The sequence below is a fragment of the Nannobrachium achirus genome, assembly GCF_963921795.1.
Source record: "Nannobrachium achirus genome assembly, chromosome: 12".
Classification (NCBI taxonomy): Eukaryota; Metazoa; Chordata; class Actinopteri; order Myctophiformes; family Myctophidae; genus Nannobrachium; species Nannobrachium achirus.
The window spans coordinates 28,434,557-28,447,057 of NC_137832.1; the positions used below are offsets into that span (position 1 = coordinate 28,434,557).

Sequence of the window (12,501 nt, forward strand, 5' to 3'; positions counted from 1 at the left end):
CTCTTGAATGCTGCCTTCGGCTATGGCATGGAAAGAGGGCATTTGCATTTATTTCACCATAGTAAAAAGTGCATTCATGGTATGGAGAGGGCACTTTTTACAGACGGATAAAAGGGCAGGGGCTCAAGCCTCCTTTGATGCCTATGTGTGTGCGTGCCTGCTGGACATTCAAATTAATCAATAACAAAAGTTTTAAAATAATTGTACTGGAGTAAAAGTACAATATTTGCCTCTGAGATGTAGTGGAGTATAATTAAAGTACAGAAAATTGGAAATACTCCAGTAAAGTAAAAGTAACAAAAAAATGTACTTAGGTACAGTACTTGAGAAAATGTACATAGTAGTTACTTTACTGGATTTAGGCCATGTTGACGGCTTGGTGATGTCACTGCAGATGTGGTGTAGATTGAGTGCCACATTGATGACATCAGTGTGGAACTCCTTATTTGGGAGTGTGTGTGTGTGTGTGTGTGTGTGTGTGTGTGTGTGTGTGTGTGTGTGTGTGTGTGTGTGTGTGTGTGTGTGTGTGTGTGTGTGTGTGTGTGTGTGTGTGTGTGTGTGTGTGTGGGTTTGCAATTGCTACCACGAGGGGACTTCCACATGATAGCACAGTCACGACATGGGGACTAAAAAACCATGTGGGCACCTAAGTATTAGTCCCCACATGAGAAGAGCGTTAAATCAATCCAGAACAATGAATTACTATGCCCAGAGCTTTTTTTTCAAATGGCACACAAGGTCTTTAATCTCTGAGTAGTGTGCTACTAGTGTGTTACAAGTGCTCCCCCCAGCGACCGCAAATGGTACTGCTATGGTGTGCTAATGTTACACACATTTAGCCAATGAGAAGCGACAGGCCAGTGACGTGCCAGACACGTGTCTCTTAGACGACAATTTCATTGGATTTGAGGCCGTAGGCCATTCATGCATACAATACGTCACTACATTACTGGAGTCTGGAGAACTTACCGGGAAATTTTCAACATTACATGCAAGTCACATCATTATAAACGATAAGGTAAGTTTACAAGTGATTCTGTATATATTTTATAGTAGGGTGACCCTGCATCTTGTGTTTAAACAGATCCACTGCACATATCTTATCAAGAATGAGACTTTTAACTTAAGGACTAAAAACTAAACGTTTTTTAGCTGGTGACAAAGTCACTGTGATGATCTGCATGTTGTAATGCAATACTGTCGATCATGTTTCTCGACATTATTTGCGTGGACAGACGATTTAAAGTCGCACAGCAGCGCAGATGAGATGTTTTTTTTTATATTTTAGTAGAAATACTGTGGCAGGGAGACGATAGAGAGAGAGGGAGGGGGGGCATGCAGCAGTTTCAGTTCGGTCACAGACAAGTTCTCCTCCCCTCCCCCACCGACCACAGCCAGTGCTAATCACTGCCTGGTGTGTTGAATTAACAAGTTTGTGCAAGGCACTGCAGACGTCTCCGTACTTCTCCCTCTTGTCATGGTAGCACAGGTAATTATTTGGCATGAATGTAACGTTAACAATATTTAAACATGCTGAATCATCAGCATTTGCTACTGTGTTCTCAACAGTATTTTCAATGTCTTTTTTATTTATTTTACTGATTTTTCTGGATTGACTTCTTTTCTAATGGGCCCATTCACTTTGGTTAGTATTGGAGAGTATAAACCTGAGTCTAAATCCGCCGTTCTGTTCTGGGAAAGAAGCCTAATTTATACTTCGCAGTACAAGGGTGTCGCAAATAAAATAGCAGACCTACAAGCTCACAACGCGTTGTGGATGCGTCGTGCTGGGAGCTTGTAGGTCTGTTTTTAAAAAAATCTTTTTTTATTTTTTTTTATAAAATGGCATAATCTTGGGTTATATTATTATAATAGCCTAATTAGGGGTCCTCAATAGGCGGACCGCGGTCCACGTCCGGACCGCGAGGCACCGCCGACCGGACCCAGGACGAATTATTAAAAAAAAAAAAAATACACGTTTTTTTTCCACTTTTCTTTGTATTCCACTTCATTGCATGCGCTCTGAAATCTGTGTGCGAGAGAGAGAGAGAACGGCACGCTGATTGGCTGATGCCGGGGTATGGGTTGTCATCTCTATGACAACGACTGATAGGCTGACGCTGATAGGCTGTTACCACCGCCTCTGTTCATTTCACACACTGGGTAGACTGAGTGCTTTCGAAGCTAACCTCGCCTACCAGCCTTTCTTTCGAAGCAGGCATCACGCAGCAGCAAAGGCAGCAGCAGCGATTAGTTGCAGGCTGTAAACTAGTTATAAATCAGTGGGTTTCATTCGCGCACAAGCACAACATCAACGTGAATACTTTTGCTGGATGAGGAATATAATCTTCTCTCCAGAGAGTTTTCGCGAGGTGCCTCTCTCTTTCTCCATGGATATGCAGCGAGCCGAGCAAATCAGTGGCGTCAGTTCAGAAAAAGGTAAGGTATGGCAACATGACTGGTGTCTTGCACGCGCGCCTTCGCGCACGTGCAAGACACCAGTCATGTTGCCATACCTTAGCAACAGGCACAATGAAAAGTACATTTTATTATTTCCCCCTGTAGCCAAGGTATGGCAGATGCATACCCCTGCCATACCCAATTGACGCCCCTGGGCCAAATCCAGCTGCGAGGCGAGCCACACGCATACTCGGAGCGGGGAGGCTCTCTCCGACGCGCGGCACCTTGTTTTCGGATCGATATTCACGTTGCGACACAAGCATAAACCATTCAAAGATTATCCCAGTTTGCTAAAAGAAACAAACACTCGCGCAAACAAATGATTGTTCAAATAACTAGCCGTGAAGTTATTCCCCCATAAAATTAAGCTTTATTCGTTGACATTATTGTACATTCACAAATAAAAAAAGACTATCGAGTTCATTGTCTGACGTTGATTGCTTAATGTATAGGCCTGCATAATAATGGCATTGTGTACTGTAGCTATTTACAATTGCAGTTTCTATTGGTCATCAGATGCATTGTCCTATAGCCCTTGTCATCTGTGACGATTTAAAGTCGCACAGCAGCGCAGATGAGATGATTGTTTTGATTGATTTGTGCTTCGCCATAGCACCGTACTGCGGGGTTGTTGCGTGTTGAAAATAGCAGATCATGATAAAATATAATAATCGCGGGACATCCGTTTTTATTGCAAAGGACTACATTAGCTTAGAGCATTGGTTCTCTAAGTGGGGTCTGAGGACCCCCAGGGGTCCTTGAGGGAGTTCTAGTGGGTCCTCAGCTAAATGATAGTAACCAAATGGACCCTTATGGGTATGTGCATGTGTTATTTTAAGTGGGAAATGTATGTTTTGCAATAATAATCTAAATCTACTAAATAACTAGTAGTTTTAAATATTTGTAGTGGAGTAAAAGTATTTTAAAGTTGACAACTATTGTGGGGGTGGTTTGACTTGATTTAGGGGTGTAGATAAGTACCTATTGTCCCACCCAACAATAATGTTCTCCCAGAATACAATAAGTTGGGTTGTTAGACCCAAAAATGTGTCTGTTTTCTTTGTGTTTACTTAATTATTAGACTTGTCATGAAGTATGTTACAAAATCATTGTAAACATCCAAAATGGGACCGTAATTTTTTGCTTGCGGCCCTTTGTATTTTGCTGAGTGGCCCCTGAGGCATCTTAAGTTGAGTAGCCCTGGTCTAAATTAATCAGTGTAAACGGCTCTCTGTAGGTCCAGCAGACAGGCGACTTCTCTGCTGCATCCTTATATATTCCTCTGTTGTATTGTTTTAAAAGTTTAAAGGTCTACACATTCTTCCAATGCATATCCAGGCCTTTTTGACGGATTGGAAGAGATTTCGAAGCTCTGGGTCCAACACAGAATTAATATTTAATGTGTAAAAATCCGCTGTATTTACATTAAAGTGAATGGGCCCATTAGAGGTGGCTGTGATACTGGTCGGAGGTTGAGGCGGAGAGGTTGGGAGGTATATGGGCATTCCCATATATATCCTTAATATTGATTACAATATCCTTAATAATGTCCTTAATATTGACAACATAGGAATCTCCATATATGGGCATAAAACGTACGTAAGTAATGCCAAGTAGGGCCTTGGTTCCCAAACAATGGGTCGGGACCCATCTGAGTTCCCCTCCTACATATTGTTCCTAAATAGATCAAAATAGCAATCAATGTCATGATTTTCAAACAAATTAAAGTATTCATTCCAAGAATGTCTAATTTATATTTTGGGTCACTGGCTAACAAGTTTGGGAACCACTGTGTTAGAGCACACTGGTAGGGCATTGATTGACTTAAGCATAACAGACACTAGCATTGAGCCCTGATGGACCCATCCCAGGAGTTTGACACCCCCTCCCCTTTTGTATTTATAGTTTGAGTCTACAGAAACAGGATCAAGACGATGGTCAGGAAGCTGGATGACCCGGCAAAATGGTGAGAGGCATTAGCAAATATTAGCATAAGAGGTTCTTGCGATATACCATACCTGTATTTATGTGTTGACTGATTGGTTTGTTACGTAAAAGGGTCTTAAAAGGTGTACTAAACCTGCTTTTTTGCTTTCCAGGACTTTTGTGTAGGAGAGCGTGTCTTGGCCCAGTGGACAGACTCTCGCTACTATTCAGCAAAAGTAACCAAAGTCAACGAGAGAGGTTTGAATCACTGAAACGCATGTCACAAAGACAGTGTTGTAAATGGCAAAACACACATTAACCGCTACTTTAGACATAGGCTATTTGAAAGAAGCCGATCTACAAGCTCACATTAAGCTAACATTGAGCTTGCAGATGCTCTATTACATCTGGGTACTTATCACCACTGCATGATGGCATAAAGTAGACATAGTTTTAGTGATAAATATGTCCATGTTTCTCTGTGTGTTGACAGCAAGGACATGCACTGTGAAATACTATGATGGGGCGGTGTGTTCTGTCAAGAATGTGAACATTAAAAGAAAGCTGCCAAAAAACAAGACCAAGAAGTCAAGGTAGGTCACCGAGACTCAAGACAAACGCCACTGAGACATGTTGAACAAAGACAAAATCCAATTAGTACTGTTCAATTAGGGATTTTAAGCCTTTAAAAAAAAGAAAAGATGCACCAGCAAATGTATTCACCCTGCCTTAATTTTATTTGCAGCCCCTCCAAACTATGTCCAAAAAAAGAGAATCATGCTCTGCGTAAGAATTAAACACGATATTTTGTAGTGGTTGTTGCTAGATTATGATATCCGTAAAGGGGTTTAACCTAGAATTGCAAATCACTGCTCTAACCCGTTCTGCTCTCTGGTTTTAGAGGATTTTCAAGAATAATAAGTAATACTTAGGAAAGCGATTAAGTGAATGGGGAGATGACTTTATTGTCCTGCCTCTGCAGAAAGAAAGTGGTGAAAGCTCCATCTGTGACCCCACCTGCCCTCACAGCACATGAAGAGCCAGACCCCTTATCGAGTGAGTCACATAGTTTGCTATATCAGTGCGTTGTAGTCCTTGTGTTGGCACACGTATAGCAACTCAATTGTTCTTTTGTGACTTGCATGTAATTCTTACAGCTCAGGGAAGGCCAGAGTCTTCACAACATGCTCTCTGTGTCGTCAAACGCCCCAGTGATGATGCCGTGACCCTCACCGGAAGGCCAGAGTCTTCACAACGTGCTCTCTGTGGCGTCAAACGCCCCAGTGATGACGCAGTTACCCTGACCAAGCCTTCCTCTGCCCCACAATTCTACACAGCACCTGAGAAACAGCCAACCTCCACAGCGAGAGAAAGAAAGACCCTCTCCGCAGGTAAGCACAGATGGCAAACTTAACCCATTTAGGCCTGAACACATTATGACGCAATATTTTATGCTTTAACTATTGAAAAATAGCAGATATACAAGCTCACAGCGCGGCACCGAGTGCCGCGCTGCGAGCTTGTAGATCTGCTATTTTTGAAAAATCGTGAAAATTAGATTTTTGACCCGATTACATAAGTGTCTTTTGAATCCTTCTAAGATTTTTTTGAAAAACCGATGTTTGTATGTCAACAATCTGGCCAGCCATCGTCAAAGAAAAGGTCCTTATCATTTAACTGGAGCTCAGTTAGTCTGTTCTTGAGAGACTACTATGTCAGTGGTTCTCAAACCTTTTCATGTGAAGGACCCCCAAAATGATATTTTTTGATGCTTCTTCTCATTCCTACAGCTCAGGGAAAGCCAGAGTCTTCACAACGTGCTCTCTGTGGCGTCAAACGCCCCAGTGATGACGCAGTTACCCTGACCAAGCCTTCCTCTGCCCCACAATTCTACACAGCACCTGAGAACCAGCCAACCTCCACAGCGAGAGAAAAAAAGACCCTCTCCGCAGGTGAGCACAGATGGCAAACCTAAGACACAGGGAAGCATAACTGGCACACAGGGGACACTGACTATCTAAAACAGAAAAACGTGGCACATCATTTCAAAAAGGTTGCTGGCCTGTGTTAGTACATTGTAGCCTTTGTGTTAGAAAGAACTGCCTTTGGGGCTCCTATAGTAACTCAAATGTACATATCTGATGCTCTTTCTGATTCCTACAGCTCGGGGAAGGAATGAGCCTTCAGATGGTCATCTCCAGCTCAGATCCAGGCGCTCACGTGACAACTCTCTGCCTCCCCCCCTGCTCCAGCAAACATATATGGATTATCCTCATGGACACCACAATTGCATCTACTTGCACAGAGAAGCTCGAGTGATGATACCATCGGTGGACTTAGGAGGATGGTCACCTTCTTGGTATTTTTTCCTCTGACTTCAACTCTGGAGAAGTATTTGCACAGACTTTGTTCAAGGTCAGAGAGAGCATAATGTATGTCTTCGTGACTTTCCTTTTGAACCCTTGACAGGAATGCAGATAGCTTCATTTTGGACAACTCCCCTTGTCTTCTCCTGTTGAACAGGAGAACCTGAGTAAGAGTTACCAAGGTCAGCTTCCTGTAGTTCTCCAACGTCTCTGCACACTTCAAGGCCTCAAAATCCTGCTGCTGCTGCTTATTCAGGAAATCATGTAGTCGTTTCACATCCTCTGTAAGGGGCAGTAGCAAAGGGGTATTATAGTTTGCCTCATCGAGTTTCCTGTGACAGTTCCCTGCTACCAACTCATTCCACTTTGCATCATAGACTTCTTGGAAGTTTTTTGCCTTTTCCGCAAGTGCTTTGTCCCCAGTGATAAGTGCGTTACCCTGCATGATCATAGCGATTCTTTTCAGGCTTTGTCCAAGCTTTAATGGAAGTGAGAGGGCCTCTTCGCTCCTTGTGTTTGTTACCGATGTGTGTAACACTGCCTTCACCAGCTCATAAAAGTTTTTTGGCATGACATATTCCGCGATACTTTTAAAAGGTGTTACATCCTTGCCATAGAAAACGAGTCGACCAAGAGACCTCATGCCTTGTCTTACATATTCGTGTTTTGAGGGATCATATCCATGCTTATTGAACCGATACTCTCCAAATTTCAAAATCCAAGGGTCTGATTTAACTGTACAAGCAATGTCATCCTTTTTCATCTTACATACCAATGCCCAGAGTTCTTTGCTAACCGTGCTAGAGTGGGGTAAGGCAGCAGCACAGAGGTCTTGAACTGGAGTTCTACCTGGTAGGGCTTTCTCATGGGCTGATCTAGCAATGCAAGTGCGAAAGTGTCTCCACATTGCATGCTTAGGGTGTAGTCCTTGGCAGTACGCACAGGGCAAGTAGACGTTCCCTTGTTCTTATTTTTGTGGCTGCTTCTGCACAACCAAACTACCGCGACCCTCTTCCAAAACTTTGCAATTATATGCAAAGTTTCCTTGATTACGGAGTAATTGCAAATGATTACGCCTTTCTTTAGAGCCCTTAGGAAAACTCATTGCTAATGCTACTTCTTTCTCCTTTATGTGAACCTGCTCCAAGTGCCTTGCCATTTTGATGTACAACACAAAACCAACAGTATTGTTTCTTGTTGTACAGACAAGATCCATCCACTTTCTTTTCCACAGCTGGAACGGACACGGAGGGTTTTTGGTCACTACCGATGGTTGCTTCTTCTCTACCGGGATATTCATGCCTCTTCTGTGTCGTATCTTCCGAGACTACTTACTACTATACAAGCTCCAAAGGCAGTTCTTACTAACACAAAGGCTACAATGTACGAACACGGGCCAGCAACCTTTTTGAAATGATGTGCCACGTTTTTCTGTTTTAGATAGTCAGTGTGCCATGTCAGTCATTTAATGACACCCATCAAATAAACCCTTCAATGTCCCCAATTCCCACCTGTGTGCCAGTTATGCTTCCCTGTGTCTTAAGTTGGCCATCTGTGCTCACCTGCGGAGGGGGTTGTTCTTTCTCTCGCTGTGGAGGTTGGTTGGCTCTCAGATGCTGTGTATGATTGTGGGGTAGCGGAAGGCTCAGTGAGGCTCACCGCATTATCACTGGGGTTCATGTCCACATGAACATTTACATTTGTAAGTTTACATAACTAACTCATGACATGACATGAATGTAAAACCGAATGCTTCCCATTAAATGTATTTGTATTTCTCCCTGTTTGCTTGGTTTCTGTTTTAATACCAATAATAGCGATTCAAAGCAGTTGTCCCCAAAACCACACGTACAGTCTGTCAAATTGCCCCTATGATCACGGCAGCAGCGCTGATCCTACACTTTAGCTGCACTATTTGCATGCTTGTGCCCCGGTAGTTGTCACAATCAAGTTGGTTACGCTTCTTGAATAGGTCCATCAGGTTCTGTTTCTTTTCCAGCCTTTAGCTGGTGGTCAATCACATGTTGGACCTCTAGCATTGTGATAGGATCATCTAGCAGTGGCATCTTGACATATGATTATAGTACATGCCATTGCTACCTTCAAGCGGCTATTTCACCTTGTCTCCACATATAGTGTTCAAATCACCCACCCATGAATGTTCGTCATAGGGTGAGGGCCCAGACTGCAATCACTTTATATCAGATCAAGTTTCATGACATGAAGTCCCCAGACAGAGTAACATCTGAAACTGTTATGGAGTGTTGTCCCCAGAAAGAATGGACTATATGATGGAGTGTCATGACATGGAGTCCCCAGACAGAGAGTAACATCTGAAACTGTTATGGAGTGTTGTCCCCAGAAAGAATGGACTATATGATGGAGTGTCATGACATGAAGTCCCCAGACAGAGAGTAACATATGAAACTGTTATGGAGTGTTGTCCCCAGAAAGAATGGACTATATGATGGAGTGTCATGACATGGAGTCCCCAGACAGAGAGTAACATCTGAAACTGTTATGGAGTGTTGTCCCCAGAAAGAATGGACTATATCATGGAGTGTCATGACATGAAGTCCCCAGACAGAGAGTAACATATGAAACTGTTATGGAGTGTTGTCCCCAGAAAGAATGGACTATATGATGGAGTGTCATGACATGGAGTCCCCAGACAGAGAGTAACATCTGAAACTGTTATGGAGTGTTGTCCCCAGAAAGAATGGACTATATGATGGAGTGTCATGACATGAAGTCCCCAGACAGAGAGTAACATATGAAACTGTTATGGAGTGTTGTCCCCAGAAAGAATAGATTATCTGAGTGTTATTGCGACCAAAGTTTGCGGTTTGATGTAAAAACCTCCAGATCTTGTCTGTGCGTGTATGTCCCCATCACACTTGTGATGTCACTCTGACATCACTGTTCTTACATAACCCTGACATCACTGACCTAGATGTAGGACTGTTAAGACATCATTGTCAGATCAATGTTGTGAAATCACTCTGACTCTTAAAGATGTAGGGGATCTCCAGATAGGTCATCACTGTCAGATCAATGTTCTGAAATCACTCTGACTCTTAAAGATGTAGGGGATCTCCAGATAGGTATGCCCATATCTGGAGATCCCTGATGTCCTCAATGACCAAGTATAGGACTCCCCTTTATGCTCATACCATATGGAGATCCCTGATGTCCTCACTGACCAAGATGTAGGACTCCCCTTTATGCTCATACCATATATGGAGATCCCTGATGTCATCAATATTAAGCCCATATCTGGGAATGCCCATATATGGACATATTGTAGTCATAAAGTCAGAAAGGGAACTGGAACTCGAACATCTGGAACTGTTATGGAGTGTTGTCCCCAGAAAGAATGGACTATGTGATTGGAGTCCCCAGGAAGTCTGGCATCTGAAGTGTGCTATGGTGTCCCCAGAAAGGTGTAATGTAACATGTGGGTTCCCAAATGGGAGGATTCAGTCAGGTCTGGGGGGGAAAGTATTGAATATTTCTGAATTAATGTGATATTCTGATTCCTGATGTTTTTCTGAGCATGCATGATTTTTCTCAGAGGCGTACCATGTCTAGAAAGGGGAGTTCCCACACGGTAATGTAAACTCATGAGTCCCCAGAATGTAGCCTTTGCAAGTCTGTGTGTGTGTGTGTGTGTGTAGGAGTGTGCGGTGCTCACACAAGCCTGAGCTCAATGCCTGTGGATTGATAAGGATTTTGTTAAATGTTATCCCACTTCAAAGTATCCATGAAAACAATGGCCTTGAATGTGATTAGTAAAAAATAAATAGATTCTAAAGATTTTCAGTCGTGATAGTATCAATGTGTAGCGATGGATTCATTGTACATTTATATTTATTGATTGACTGTATTATGTTCACTCATTTGAGATCCAGTACAGATGCTGTAGCCTTAGATTAAGACACTCCTAGTGCACTTTTTTGATATATATATTTCTTTTAATGTTGTAAACGTTACAAATGCGGTCTTAATCTAAGAAGGCTACAGATGCTGTACTGTACTTCGGGTTGGGGCGGGCCTTGGTGTGCGTAAGGCACTTGATCATGATTGGAGGAAGGCCCCCACTCTATCCTGATTGGAGGAAGGCCGTCACCTACATGGAAAACTGAAACTGCTTTTTTTCTCCTCACAGGGGATAGGGCGGGAGTCTATAGTCCGCCCTATAGTCACTCTATAGTAAATACTATCAGAACATAGACCCATTTTGATATTATTTGAATTAAATGAATTCACTTACCCTACCTTTAATCTTTAAATTATATTCATTTTTATCACCAGTACCTTCCCTGTGTTTCATTCTCACTGCTGTGACACCTGACTTTCCCTTCGGGGATTAATAAAGGTTTATCGTATATCATTTTGAATATGTCAACATCTCCACTGAACATGCTCTCTTATCTGTATTAGGCTTTAAAAACTGATGACTGTAGCCTACTGCAGTGGTTCTCAACCTTTTTTCTGCATGGGAACACTTTTCATGTCCCAAGAATCCATGGGCACACCAACATAATAAGGGGGTGTAAATATCGTCACTGTCGGGAAGAAACCTTGTATCTCCAAGTTTCAAATTTGTATGTTTCTTCGCAAAGTAAAGCCCTGCTTCATCATACAAGGCTGTCGCACGTAGATCGGCTGTTTTCACTAGTTTAAATCATTTTTAAAATGATAAGTACAATACTGGCTTTCAAGCAGTTTCAAGGGCACACTTGACCCTTCTCAGGGGCACACCATAGGTCCCCAGGCACAGTGGTTGAGAAACACTGGCCTACTATATATGGTTGCTAGTCAACTACTTTTTTTTTTAATTAATAGGCAAGGTGGAATATAAAATGTAAGCTACTTAGTCATTTTTCATGCAGCCCTCTAATAAACACAGTAGACCCCATTTGTATTTTAGATGTAGACAAGACTGCTCTGAAGAAAACAATTTAGAGGTGGTTTGTTCTAGCCTTTTCTTAAAAAATGTCTGGTCATTTGAAGCCACTTTAAATCCATTTCCTGCAATTTGTCCCTTACATTTTTTCCCCCCAACAGGCAACCAGGCAACAAATAAAGTTCATGCTCTTTTCAGTGGTGGAAGAAGTACTCAAATTTAAAAAAATTACGTCATCATACACTACCGGCCAATCACAGCGAGGGTTATACACTGCCGGCCAATCACAGCGCATCTTGAAGTGGGGTCGCTAGCTATCACAATAGGGCGGCCATATTTGTAGGCGCCCGTGTGTCTCTATCTATACTCGGGTGAAACACTCCGTTTCTCCGGAATGCCTGAACGCACAGGAACCAGGGACCCCTCTAAAGATAGATCTCGGCGAGGTGGAGGCAGACGCGGGGGTGACGCGGGGGTGTGAGGCGAAAAACGGCCGAAAGACGCGGACGCTACTGACCACTAGTTGAGCAACTTACACAGTATAGCTTTAAAGTACTCAATTGTTTAAAAAATCTTTCAAAAATAGCCGATCTACAAGCTTACAACCCGTTGCATTGCAACCCTTGTAGATCGAGTACCTCTTTGGTATGGCCATTTCTTAAAGGAGTAGTTCACCACTTTTCAACCTGTCTTCATATAATAGGTCCTCACTAATGTTCATGATAAAATATCACATTTTTTTCAGTCCAAGTCTCCTAGGAGAGCTGTGGGAAGTTCAGAATCCATCGTCTTGTGACATCATTTTCCCCAAAAAAAAATGTAATATTTTTGAAAAAAATA

The 12,501-nt window shown here is 42.6% G+C and overlaps 1 protein-coding gene across 1 annotated transcript; it reads left to right on the plus strand.

Annotated features, from left to right (window-relative positions):
* Window positions 1-4,377: 4,377 nt before the first annotated feature.
* On the plus strand, window positions 4,378-5,800 carry LOC308295498 (uncharacterized protein; the record flags this gene model as incomplete). Its single annotated transcript, XM_080738549.1, has 5 exons — window positions 4,378-4,426; window positions 4,560-4,644; window positions 4,880-4,979; window positions 5,369-5,442; window positions 5,544-5,800. The coding sequence occupies exons 1-5, from the start codon at window positions 4,424-4,426 to the stop codon at window positions 5,798-5,800; spliced, it is 519 nt and encodes a 172-aa protein (XP_080594675.1). The 5' UTR covers window positions 4,378-4,423.
* Between the last annotated feature and the right edge of the window lie 6,701 nt (window positions 5,801-12,501).